This window comes from Gavialis gangeticus, unplaced genomic scaffold (genome assembly GCF_001723915.1).
Source record: "Gavialis gangeticus isolate Ggan-Ray unplaced genomic scaffold, GavGan_comp1, whole genome shotgun sequence".
Classification (NCBI taxonomy): Eukaryota; Metazoa; Chordata; order Crocodylia; family Gavialidae; genus Gavialis; species Gavialis gangeticus.
Window position 1 is genome coordinate 16,466,947 of NW_017728997.1, and position 13,462 is coordinate 16,480,408.

The following is a 13,462-nucleotide window of genomic DNA, read 5'->3' on the forward strand; positions in this document are numbered from 1 at the left end:
AAAGCAAACATCCAGACTTCTGGAGCGGGGAAAAGCTGCAGCCTAACCCAGAAGAGAAACCCAATGCTGAGGAGTAATCCACTTGGAAGCAGAAGACGGAGCCAGCTTTGGAGACGTGAGAAAGGAGAGGAACAGCCATCCCCAGCAGAAGACACCCCCATGTATACAGACAAGTAAATCTGAACATCATTTACCAACTGTGAGCTTTTTAACTGGCAACAGTAACACCCTGAAGGAAAGACGGAGCCCCTGTTTTTTGGGGTGGGGAAGGTTACTTTACCTGGGTAGCTTCAAGGATAAAGTCATGGATGATAATTTGCTCTTCATTAGAGAGGCACAGTCTGTCTTTGCTGATAAGGGTCACGGTAAAGGCCTCGCAGTTCATGGATTCCTCCCGACTTGGCCAGTACACAAACTCATCTTCTGCCTGGGGGAATAGAGCAATGTGATGCCGCCGCGTCCCAAATATCTTATTTTACGTGCAACTGAAAAATCCAATGGATCAAAAATGGGTTTGATAAATAGATATGACCAGAAACTGATCTTTTCAAACTGTTTGTCTCTAAGACAGACTTATTACAGCAGTCAGCAAGCCTGCAGTGTCCTGCCTGTGCTTTCCAAATACTGGAAGTCTGCTTCCTAATTGGTTTCTTAGGGAAATGGTTATTTTAGTTCACTAACACTTAACCTTTATACAGGCACTGTAGCTCCCAGACCATCTCACCTCCTGCCTATGCAGTCTATTACTCTTTCTTTTGCAGTCAAGTCTGACACCTGCTTAGAAAAATTCAGAGAACTTGAAAAATTAATTGCTTAGTACCCTTAATTTTTACTTCTTGTGATGGCCTGATCCAAAGCCCATTGGTGTTAATAGACAGGTACTAGCTGCCCTTATGATGGGCTTTGGATTAGGCCCTTTAGCATCAATGCATAACACTTAGGTGTTGAATTTTTCTGAACTGGGGGGAGAAAACCCCAAACAATTCTAACCCTGAGGAAACAGTAAGTCCATATAAATCAAGTTCTCAAGGAACTTTAGTGCACAGCAAAGGTCCTTGAAAGATGAGGCAACACTAGACTGTAAATGAGATGAGTTCAATGAAGGGGGAAAGCATGCAGTGTCATGGCACACTCATGAAATGGTCAGCTGTGGACGATGTTGTCAAGAAATCGTTCTCCAGACAGTAAGCGTGTCTTCCGAGTCGCTGAACCCCATCACCTGTTATAGGCAGGGCCTGTTCCCCCCTTAGACGCGGGGGCTGGCTGTCACTGTCCTTCCTTTGCAATCAATAGTATTTCCCCAGCATGCACAAGAAAGGGCTGGATTCACTCCAAGGTGCTGCAGGCTTGTGCTTCGAAGGACAAGACTAAGCAGACTTTAAAAAACACCCAGGAAGCCCTGCCCTACGCAGGGAGAAACCTCGCCCGTCTCCCTTGGCAGCCGTGGAGAGGCCTTCAAAGCAGACGTCTGCATTTCACGTCCCAGTATTTAATGGAAGAGGGACACCTAAGTGCTGGGCCTCATGTGCCTCAGTCCATGCTGCAAATGTGATGGAGGTCACAGGGAGGCTTTTGAAAGCATTATCCGGCATCCAAAGGACCATGCTTCGATAGTGCTGGTTGTCCTGTTACCCACTGCTCTTAGATAAGACTGAGCTGCCCCCACTTCTTGTGTGATCAGTCTTCCCATGCTCTCACCCTGCCATTGCCTGCATGACAGGATTGGTACCCCTCTGCTCCCCCTGGACACAACCCCCTCCAAATCACACAGTAAGTATCCTTGCGAGGCAATTTGCCAGGGACTTTTCTATCCCACTAAGCCCTACTCGCCCTGGTTATAGTGTAATTGTTCCCGTGCAGCAGCACTTTTCCACATGCTCCTAAGATGGGGCCGGCCTCTTCATTTTCACTTGCCACGCTTCCTTTTCATCAGTGCTTTTGGGTTTGATTGCATTTGTCCGACAGCTCTTTCCCCTGGAATTCCAGCTGATCCCTTTAATCTTGCCATGCAGCGGAAGAATGTAAACTGTTACCTCCCAGCAGCCCTCCTGACTGCTACTTTCCTGCTGTAATGAAGACAGCTCCCACACCCCTCCCAGCCACAATTATCCGTTCACCTCAAATGCATGCACGTGGAAAAAAATCAACTGTTTAGTCCTTAATCCTTTTCAACCTGCACTCCTGAGACACCTGCCAGCAACCTGAAAACAGTGATTAACACCTTGCCTGTCGCACTTCCCCTTCTTTAATGCTCAGCCACTTTTATTTCCATTTAAACCCACTCACACAGCCACAGTGGCTTTCTCCTTAACACGGAGATAATATATTTATTATCTTGAAGGTCCTTAACCTTCAGTCCCCCAAGCAAACTAAGAACGACACGATTGTCCCTGTTACACATTTTTTGCTCTGCTTCATGTCCTTAACCTTAGCCCCGGGCAAACTAATAACTCAGCTGTGTCTTATCCTTTCAATCAAACAATCCTCAGAAACATAGCGCAGACTCTGCCCTGTTTCCAGTGAGCTGTACGGTTTGCTCCAGTTCATTAGCCTGCAGAGCATCCTTTACCTGCGAGGGAGGATATGGGAGATTTGGACAGTGCAGAAAGGAGCGTGCCCCGTTTTACTGAAACAAGGGGGCAGCACGAGCTCAAGTTGAAGCACCTGGCTGGAAATGAGCTGCATTTTCAACTGAAACGCAGCCAGGGCACGCAACCAAGTGACACGCTTCCTGTCCTCTGCTGTGCTGAGTGATTCCCATATAGCATACCTGGCTCTGTGCTCAACTTACCAAGCTCTGGTTGTCTGGCAGCATGACAATGATCTGCGCATTGTGATCCCAGATCATTCGCCAGAAGTCCTTAGTTGTGTGGGGCAGAGGGTGCTGGGTGATGATGAACTCATTGCTCCTGTAGTAACCCTTACACAGCAAAGGCAAAAACGCACGGTTATTGAACCGAATACATTGAAGGCAATATCTTTCCATTATAGAAACAGACAATGTTGCTTTGCCTAGACCTGAAAACACCCTACCTAATTTACTTCATGGGTTACTGCTAATATTTCTACACAAACCATCTTCTTTCCAACTTCATATCCACTTTGCAGAGTCCCCGCTGGTTTTGTTTACCGTTAATGCCAACATTTATTTGAGAACCGGCACTGAAAACACTAATTCCACAAAAATGCCTCACGTAATTTAAGTATTTTAGGCAATGATCTTTAATAAAAGACAGCTAACGGCCTTACATTATGGAAATGTGTTGAAACCTCTTCCTTTATGCTGAGCCACCATATACAAAATGAAGACAATGATAGGAATCTGGTATTTAGCACCTCTCAACTTTGTAACTTTACTTTGTAATTAAGGGTTGGCTTCCTCACCATGATGTAAGAGGCATTAATGTAGTCGGTTCCCTTCATCCCAGGCAGGGGTGCGAGGCCCACTCGCGCACGCTCAGCTGTAAGATAAAAAAGGATCAAAGTGTGGTTGCGGCAGAATACAGAAAGCAGGAATTTCTCAGATGTTTCTAACAAATCTGACACGGCACAACTCCCGTCTCCCCCAGGAGCTGGCCGGCATTTTAACCATGATAAAGCACTGCCAGCAAAAGCCGAATAGAAAAGAAACACTGCACGATATTCCCACAAGGACAAAGTAATTTCAGGAATCAAATTTTACTATAGCCAAGATTTTCACAGCAGGCCGAATTACCAAATAACAGTATATGCAGTGATGACAGGGGATTTCAGATAATTCTCAGCTATCGTGTTCCATTCGCCTCCAATTGTGCACAAAACCATCTGATTTATTCTGCTTCTCCATCCTTCTGCAGCATTACCTACTACCATTTCTCTGACCTTGGGGTGAGCTAGCAGCTGTTTCCACAGCTGAAGCAATCCTCTTGATTAGCCACCCGAGAATGTACATGTCTCCCTCAACACATCTAGCTTCCTTTAGAGGGAAGAGATGCAGTCAGACTCCCAATATCCCTCGTTTTTGTTTTTTTTTTGAGTTTAGGCTTCATGCGCTATCCAGGTCAACGAAGCCATCCACATGTGGTGATTTAATTACAGCAGCGACACTGCAAAACAAGCATCTTCAACCACATGGCAAAACCTCCTCTGAAAGTACAGTTCTAAGACTGTATTTCCTTGCAGACAACATGCCCCAGAATAAGAGACGCACCTTGTTTTTGAAAGGCTGAATGAAAAAAAAAAAGCTCTTTCCTTATATGAAGTAGCTACGTTGCAGCAGCTGGGTAGCTGAGCCTGCTGTCCTATGGGACCCCGTGCCAACTTTCTATTAGCTTTTGCCTGGGAAGCAGCAGAAATGGCTCTAGCTGTACTCACTTGCATAACATTTGTACTTCCAATTTCCAGCAGCTGTTTTTTGTGGGGGGAAAAGGTGTGCAAGAAAATGTGGTAATCCAATGCTGGAAGTTTCATCGATAAAAAACCTGATCAACACCGTGTTTGGACACGGTGTCTGGCTGACCCTGTCACCAGGCCCTTTTGCTCCATTTCAGCAAAATCATTTTAAAGACAAGATAGCGTCGGCCAAACAAAAAGGCAACATTCCTCCTCCTAGCAGCCAGGCTCCTTCATGCATAACGCTAGCAAAACCCAATACAAAAACTTCTGCTAAGCAGTAATCAAACTGAAGATGTGATCTTACACGGCACAACTGATGAGTTCCTGTTCTTCTCTTTGTTGCAGTCTTTCTGAGCACTGAAGCATTCCACATATTTTGCATTACATTGTGTAACCAGCTGAAAGAAAATAAGCAGTAATTGGTTTGACTAAGTCGTCATGGCTCTCCGAACCGAGAGGCAAGGTTTTTTCCCAACTCCTAGAAAGACGCATCACTAGAAGAACAAATTGCGTTGTTAATTTTTGTTTAAGTACAGGGGATGGCAACAGTGATCATAAAATATGTTCATTGGACAGTCAGGTCTCTGCAGATTTCAGCTTTGGCATCCAATGAAAATGACCTTCCCTTCAAAGCTGATTCTTGCTCAAGACTGAGCAACTTAGGTGTTCGACACTGAGGCACTCACCCAGGAAGCCAAGGTTTAGGGCTCTAGGCCCCCTTCACCCAGAGGGCTTTGAACCAGCATCTCTCTCACTGCCCAGAACAGCTCTCTAATCACCCAGCCACAGGTTAGGTATTGTCCAGTCCCCTCTCCAGTGCTCCTTTTGAAAGCAAGTCACTGAACCTTTCCTTTAAAAGTCAATGAATAAAATGGATGCATGGATCTGGACTTGGATATATTTGCATGTCCACAAAGGGCAGGCAGACATGTCTGGCCAGTGAGTAGGTGATGGTGCATGCTCAGTCTTCATGTGCACGCTTACATGTCTGCACTGCAGGGATAATATCATTGCAACCTATGCCGAAGTCCCAAAAATGCCACTTACGCAGGGAGACAAATCGCTGTTCTGGTACACAAAGGGAACACCATTCTGCCCTTCGTGTCTCAAGTCAGTTCGGAAACTGGGACTTAAGCTGGTAAGACACGGGGTGGGGTTTCTTTTGAACTTTCCGCCAGGAAGATTTCTCTGCGAGACTCATGTTTAGAATTTGGATTTTTCCAAAAAAAGAGAGAAAAAGAAGAAAATTTGTGCGCTGAATTTCTTCTCCAACTGCGATTTTTTTTCTTGTTTAATTTGGTACTTAAGCATCTGGAATGTCATGAATGCCGCAGAAATGCAGAGATTCTCAGAAGTGAATTCAGAAAATGGCCTATTCATTTTCTGGATTGTTTGTCACCTGGTGTAATTTGTTTAACACTTTCGGGTCCTTGGCTGGTGTATGACTGAGTGAGCTGTGCTGGAAAAGCAGACTCTGCACAAGAGTCTTCTCAGGACACACAGTCGCACAAAACAGTTTTAAACATGCTCGTAAAAAAAAAAATAATCAAAAAATCTCAAATGCCAGGAAGCTTTTAATGCTAAAATGTGAGAAATAGGCAAAACGGTTTCTTTTGCCATAATGAATGTTATTCCATGGTTTATTACTGGAAAGGCAGCAGGTGCGACAACTATTAGCAATGAGACTATTTCCTGAGTCGCAGAAGATGTGTTTATCCTATACCAACCGTGCCGAGGTTTTACATTATGCTAACGGCCCCCATTCTGCTAGCTTTCACTAGAGCTGGGTTCGAGGTATGATGATGATCTACATTAAAAGCTAATCAGACTTCAGCAGTGCTCAGATTCATGGGTTGGTTCAAGCTGCCTTCAGTGCCTGACTCTCACATCCCACCAGTCTGACTCCATAGACTTAACCCTGATTTACAGCAATGCACCTACGGTTGTTCAGGCTAAATCCTCCATGCTTGGCAGCGCTGACCCAGTGGTTTGGCTCTAGTTTTACTTATGAGATACAATAGTAAACACACTCCCAAAGCAGAGTGAATAAAACGCTCCTGACGACTCTGGGAGCTCCTGTACCTTGAACTGTTTTTCTAGTCGTGTCTTGCCTCCTATTCCAGGTATGAGGATGCTGTTAACGTAACTGTGCAGCTGATTTGCAGACACTTCCGTTTCCTTCCCAAGGATGGCTTCCAGCAAGGCATCATGAATAAAAATGTACTGCTCCTAGAAAAGCAACAGCAAGCAGTTTCAGAGCAAGGTAAGTGAAACAGGGTGCAGCCATTAATGAAGGTTTGCAGCATACAGAGGAAAGGGTTACAACCTCCTTTTCAAAACACCCAGTACGGAAATGCTGCCAAAACAAGCACCCACGTTCTCGAGTATAGTACAAACAACTGAGGTAGTCAAGAGAGGCATTGTAAGCTTCTGATCTTGGAAAGAGATGTTCCAGCACCCCAAAAGCCTGGTGATTTACTTCATTTGTACAGAGAAATAACTGAAAAATCCATTTTGCTTTTGATTACCCCATAAAAATGAATGCAGCTTTAAATCCAGCATCTCCCCAATCTTTACCTCTGTCTGGACGAGGTAGTTGCGCTGGGTCCTGATGTGTTTCAGAAAGCCCAGGACATTGACTGTGCTTTTGTCTTTTATCTGCTGCAGCATGCTGTCGATCACAATGTAGGTGCCAGTCCTGCCCACACCAGCGCTGCAGGAGACATGAGAAGAGACCGGGATGAGTCAACTCTACCAAATTCAGGGCTCACAATGGCAAAGGAGAAATCCTTGAGCTCAAATACTCCTGTGCATCACAATTACTTCTGCTTCTTCAAGTCCTTGAACCAAATGGTTCCTTGGACATTTTAGGATATTAATTCTGATCCAACACGTGCTTGCGTCCACCACTTCTAATGACAATTCTCCCAAGTGTTTATTTCCCTTTCTCTCCTCAGCTAATTGGCTTCTTTCTTTGCATCTTTCCACAGCAAAATGAAAGTGTGAGTGGGCTGCATGCTGTGCTAGCAGTGAAGACAGCGGTGAAGCCCCCTCTGCCCCATCCTAATTGCTGCAGTCCCCTTGCTCCTGAGATCACACTGACACAAGTGTGTGCCTACATGCCACACTCCCACCCTCCATCCCTTGGGTGGACATACCCTTAGTCTCTGCCCCCAGCAAACGCAGGTGGCATTCAGTGGCCAATGCTAACCAAGGCTACACAATCCCTACAGTCAACACGGGCAAAGGTCCATGCACTGATGAAAGGCTCCCCCACATTCAGCAATGGGGAGCCAATCTTCATAGGAATGAATCCTACTGCTTTCTGTTCACAGGTGATGGGTGAAGAGGCAGTTTGCCAATAACTCTTTACAACACTGACATCCGCCAGCCCATGGGTGAACCGTTTCAGCTGCGTCTCAGTCTAATCATTAGCTGGAACGTGCAACCAGTTGCCCAAGATGCCTGTTACTGTGTTCTGCTCCTTACTGCTGCAGCTTTAGGAAGCCATTGATATGCATCTACTGCAAAAGGGCCGTCACCTGAGGTCACGTATGTCACTTGCCACTGCCTGTCGGCATGTTAAACCCACCCTGGGCTGGAGCCTGGCACAAGGCCTCGGCCCCACCTCCAAGCCAGAGGCTTAAGGAGGCCATGAGCTTTGCACAGACCCTCTGCACGGCGGCACATTTCGTTCCACACCCGTTTGCAAGCTAACAACGTATGGTGCTGGCACCGATGGTTCTCCAGCCACAGCACGCTGTGTACAAGGTGCGTCTTACACGCACCAGCGAAGCAGAGCGCGCCTTGCCGTACCTGCAGTGCACGACCACGGGCCCCATCTCCTGGGTCCTGGCCGCAGAGGATCTCCTCACGAAGGTCAGCACCGGCAGCGCGTACTCCGGCACGCCCATGTCGGGCCACTGGGTGTAGTGATACTGGATGACCGTCCTCTCATTCTGCCGCCCCTTGGGGTTGCCTTTCTGACCCTGGGCAAAGAGCGCACGCAACAAGAAGGGACATGTTAGGACAGGAAAGTGTGGCCACACAGCAGAGACGCATGATAAACACCTGCTTCTCGGGGAGGCCAAAAGGGTTAGGATTAAGGTATGAAAAGGATGAAAGGATTCACAATAAGAGAAGAGAAAAAAACCCATTCTAACAACTTAATTAACATTAATATAGTTGCTGGGCTTAGAGTCTTTTCCAGGTCTTCTCCAGCTGGGCAAGGCGAGAATATGGTGGGGAGGTCATGGGTCACAGCAACCAGCTACAGGGACTGGGAAGCACTGTGCAGCTCCTCGCTTTCAGCGCAAAGAACTGCGGATACAGCCTTTCATCAGGTATGCAATGGTCCAGGCTTCTCCACAACAGTATAGACAGCACGCCAGGCCTGAAGGCACACACGGCACGCTGCCCCCACCCGAGAAGCCCCACGATAAGTGACCGCGAACTAAAAGGGCTCACTTGCCTTTTTCATCTTGGCGTTTCGGACCGTGAAGCGGCGGACGGTGTAGCAGGCATGGACTTTTGTGCTCTTCAGGGTGACGATAATGTTGCCGTACTCCTCGCTGTTCTCGGTGGGCCAGTACTGATCGCATTTCCTCTAAAGAAAGGGAGAGGGTGCTGGGTCAGGGGTTGGCGCACTTGGGTTTTAAAACCACCTGACTACCGTTTATTAGAAAAGGTGGAAAAATAAAAAGGAAAGGACAGCTGTACTGTTCGCTTTTCAGGCTGTACAGCCATGAGCATGCATTTGAGCATTTAAAAAAATGCTGCCTCTGCAGACAGCATCAGATCTTGTACTTAATTCATTATATTAAGTAGCAAAGGGAAGCTGTGAAGACGCTCCCTTACCCTTCCTTTTTCCACAAGGTTTGTGATCATGACAATAATTCCAGTATTTTGCTCCCAAATCATCCTCCAGAAATCTTCGAATGTCGACTTTAAGGGTCCCTGGGTGGCTATGTAGGCTTTTGCTTTGTTGTAACCCTTCAAAGAAAAGCATAATGCAAAGTCAGATGAAAGCAATATCATGGCAGACATGTTAATAATTTAACAGTAACAAAGAAAGGTGCCTTTCCCATTCTGAATATTTGAGGAGCTGGCAGCAGACATGCCAGGGACTTGCAAAACACAAACACTTCAGAAGCAATAACCAGTTATATTCCCCTTGTATGAAAGGATTCACAAGAAGAGAAGAGGTGAAAAAAAAACATTCAAACAACTTACATCAACATAATTAGCATTAATGTAGTCGCTGTGCTTAGAGTCTTTTCCCGGTAAAGGCCTTAGCTTCACCCTACTGTGATCATCTGTGGGGAGAACACACAGCAGAAGCGCGCTAAGAAGAAAACGCACAACAAGGCAGGTAAAACATCCTATTTCCAACATGTTTCTGGGAGGGAGTCACTCCCTTTACAAACACCCTCAAGAAATTGGAGTGACGGGGAAGTGGAGGAGCCTGCCCTGGGGTTGCGGGAACAGATTCTCAGGCTTTGCACTGATTCATTAATTTTTTGAAGTATGTGATTTCTTTAATGCGACAGGTCCCTTTTGAAAGCTGGGAGCAGGTGGTGTTTCTAGGGGAAGGAGGATCTCATTAAGGCGCTGTTTGGACCATCTCACGCTTCTTTTGAGGAGGGGTTCTCCCTCCTATTTTTGTACACTGCAATCACTGCACCCCATCCTGTGCAGCAGGCCGGCACCTTTAGCCCATGCCATGCACCGCGGGAGCCAGGCACAGGGACCCTCAGCTCGCTCACGGCTGCACAAGAACCACCAAGGAGCAAGGAACTGAACTATGTCTCCCAGGACCCAGGCTCACATCCCTGCCATGGTGTGAGCCTGGCACAGGTGAGTCAGGTGTTCACGCCATCTCTATAATTCAAGTAAAATCATGCTGGGCTTGCTGCTCCTGCACTTGCTGGACCTGAGAGCAGGCTTACATTGCAACCTTAGTGCTGGCTCAAAATGCCTGCAGTGCTAGGATCCTGCCTCAGTTCCTCATCAGAGAAGATTACAGACAGCCTTATTCTGCTTCCCACGGCCTGCCCTACTCTTGAAATAGCCTTCGGGTTAGCGGTTCTGAAAAGCACACCTACGCTGCACTGTGTATGCTGCTGTCTTTCCCAGTCACGTTCTCCACTGGACAGACACGGATGTCAGACATAGCACATTTGGAAGTAGGAAGGAAGCTCATGGATCGATAAAACACTCTGCCCCTCCTCAAAGTCACCTTCCCCCAGATAAGTGCACACGGTGCTGACAGTGATTCGATCCTAATTACCCAGCTTCGTGGCTTTACACAGGACGGCTACCTGTGTACGCTGCCCTCACCCTATCCAACGTCAAAGCGCCGACATTTTCGTACGGGAAAGAGTGAAACACACAACTTAAAAACTTTGGACAACTTGATTGGAGAGGAATTCACGGCCACACTGGCAAACTTGAGTGGCCGCCCTTCTCTGGCCTAAGTCATTTCAAACAACCTGGTTTCCCATTTGCGCTCTGGTCCCCTCTGAAGCAATGTATGTGCTATATTTACTGCCAGTGCTTACTCACATGCTAAAATGTTGATGTATCTGTTCTTGTGCTTGTTATCAGGGTGATTGGAATGTTCTGCCGTGATGCTCATGTCGGCCGTACAGCGCTGCACTTCCTGTAATAAAATTATTCAAACAGAAAAGACATCAGAGCAAGAACACGCAGTTTGTCTCCGTTTTACAACAGCTCCCTGAAAACAGGCTTAACCATCAACACTTTAATTGTCTGATTTATTTTTTTAATCTGCCAGCAGGTTCCTGTCTAATTAAATCCGGGACATTAGCAGACTCCCAGACTTCGATTACAGAACTGAGCCTCCGTGATGGGTGAAGGTCACGCTTTGGAGAAGGGCAGTGGAAAGTCTATGTAACACACAATATGGGCTCTTCTCCTTCCCCCGCCCACCGCAGAAAATGTTGGCGTTTTTTAAAGAGACTGCAGCTCCAAGTGGCACTGCTGCTCCTTGTGGGTGTTGTTCCCTCCTACAAGGAGCAGCCGGATAGCTCAGCAGCTCACCAAGGTCACAAGTTTGATCCCCGGTTGGACTAGGTGATCTCTTGAGGTTCCTTCCAGCCTTACTTTCCTATGGGCGCGTTTACACATTCATTAATGTGCATTTAGTTTAATACTTCCTTAATAAAGTACTAACTAAATGTGCAGTACCTAAAGTTACTGAGCATTAGCACCGGTGCACGGTTATTTAGTGATGCTTACTGTGCATTAGCCTAATAACACTGCGCAGTAGGCTATTAGCACAGGCTGTGCCGTGACACGCTACTGCACAGTGTTATGAGGCCAATGTGCAGTAAGTGTCTCGTGTAGACGTGCCCTACGATAGCAAGTTTGCTGTACGATAACTTCCACGGTTGGTGGGTGCTCGGACAGGACTCCCCTACCTACAGTGCAACACTTTCTGCCCCTTGGTGGGAAGAAAGGAGTGTGTGCCAATGGTGCATTATGGAAATGGTTCTCATGTGTGGTTTTCCAGCCGACGTCTGGACCAGCTGGCCTCTGCACCTATTTGTGGCACTGGTATTTTCATACAGTATGAATGAAATAGATCTGTGGGGGAGACGGACAGTGTCTGATGCCCACCTGACACCTGAAGAGCAAAAGATTTCCAGATTTTGGAAGAAAAATGAAATTTTTTTCATGTGCAGCAGGGACATCTCCTCAGGGGTGGAGCTGCAAAGGCGTTTAAGCATCTAACGAGGCAGACAGGTGCCCAGTGACTTCTACAAGGATGTCTAAATAGGATAGGTGGGCAGGTCCCACTGGCTTTCAGATCCTGGCATACTCCAAGATGGGTAATAAACCGTATCAGCATGCGGCCGTGAAAATGCCAGAGCGAGACGTCTTCTCCCCACAGCATGGGGATCCCAACGATTGACCTACAACCAGATTTACCTAAACACCTACAGAGTTTCTGAGCACGTCTTGTGGACTTAACTAGTCAAACACATCCTCTATTCATCTGGGGAGCTATTTTAACCTGTAAGCCCACCAGCAATGCCCCTTTTAAAATATCCTTCTTACATCTACTTACCTTCTTCATCATTAGCATGAACACTACTATTATTCCATTACACTGCAACCACTTCTTGAAAATACACTGATGCGGGCTTGTTTAAACATTTGTAGGAGAAGCTATTTAGTGGGTTCAAGAAGTCACATTTTATAACCTAGATTTCCTCACAGCTAGGGAAGGGAAGTGCCAAATTACTTTGTACTGTAGGCTTCAAAAATAACAGTATAGAACCTGCCTAATAAGGGAAGTCATTAGCAGAACACAGCTGCTACAAAGATCAAGAGCTAAGTGACAGAGAAAATTATCAAGAGAAATGCTATACAAACAGCAGATGTAACAGAGTTTGGCATTATGCAGACATTTCGCAAAGGAGTTGCATAGCAATTTTGATATTTTCCACCGCATTTACATTTAAAAAGTGCAAACTATACCAAAACCAAGTACAGTCTGTGGCTTTTATATTCACTGGGCATTCCCTAGCGAACAGTTGCCTCTTCCTCTCTCTTTGAAAGGGAGGAAGACACTGCAGGCAAAGGAGATGAGCTGAACTATGACAAAGATGAACGAGACAAAACCCTTCGCTGGCCTAAATGAACAGAATCCCATTTCTATCAGGGAAACGCAAAACATTTTTCACCTTAATTTCAGCACTTTGTTTAACACCGCCTGCCAGCGCCAACGGGCCACGGAAAACACTCTGCTTTGGAGCATGGATTAAACCACAAGCAATATTAGCTCAGTCTAAGCCACAAATGGAAAACTGCTTGCATTTTTGTTTGTTTGTTTTTGTTTTTTTTTTTAAGTACAAAATGTTCTATTCCTACATGATTAGAGGGTGCTCATCAAATTTTTTAAAAGTTTATGTTCATTACAAAACTTTTTGGAATGGCTATGCATGTTCAAATATTTATGGCAAACTCCTACAGCTGAATATAGGCAAATCCAATAAGAGCTTTTTGGAGAATACTCCAAAGAGCATCAAATTTAATAGAGAATTACATCCTTGCAAAGGAA

At 46.1% G+C, this 13,462-nt stretch overlaps 1 protein-coding gene across 1 annotated transcript in view; it reads right to left on the reverse strand.

Annotated features, from left to right (window-relative positions):
• The window catches only part of PTPRG (protein tyrosine phosphatase, receptor type G), a 424,594-nt gene that overhangs the window by 14,517 nt on the left and 396,615 nt on the right, over window positions 1-13,462 (reverse strand). The window contains exons 17-27 of the mRNA XM_019504585.1: window positions 10,939-11,035; window positions 9,607-9,689; window positions 9,232-9,366; window positions 8,846-8,980; window positions 8,191-8,363; window positions 6,952-7,087; window positions 6,457-6,603; window positions 4,679-4,772; window positions 3,385-3,461; window positions 2,792-2,920; window positions 281-427 (exon numbers count right to left, since the gene is read on the reverse strand). Of these exons, the coding sequence (XP_019360130.1) occupies window positions 281-427; window positions 2,792-2,920; window positions 3,385-3,461; window positions 4,679-4,772; window positions 6,457-6,603; window positions 6,952-7,087; window positions 8,191-8,363; window positions 8,846-8,980; window positions 9,232-9,366; window positions 9,607-9,689; window positions 10,939-11,035 (1,353 nt within the window). The remainder of the gene's footprint in view (window positions 1-280; window positions 428-2,791; window positions 2,921-3,384; window positions 3,462-4,678; window positions 4,773-6,456; window positions 6,604-6,951; window positions 7,088-8,190; window positions 8,364-8,845; window positions 8,981-9,231; window positions 9,367-9,606; window positions 9,690-10,938; window positions 11,036-13,462) is intronic.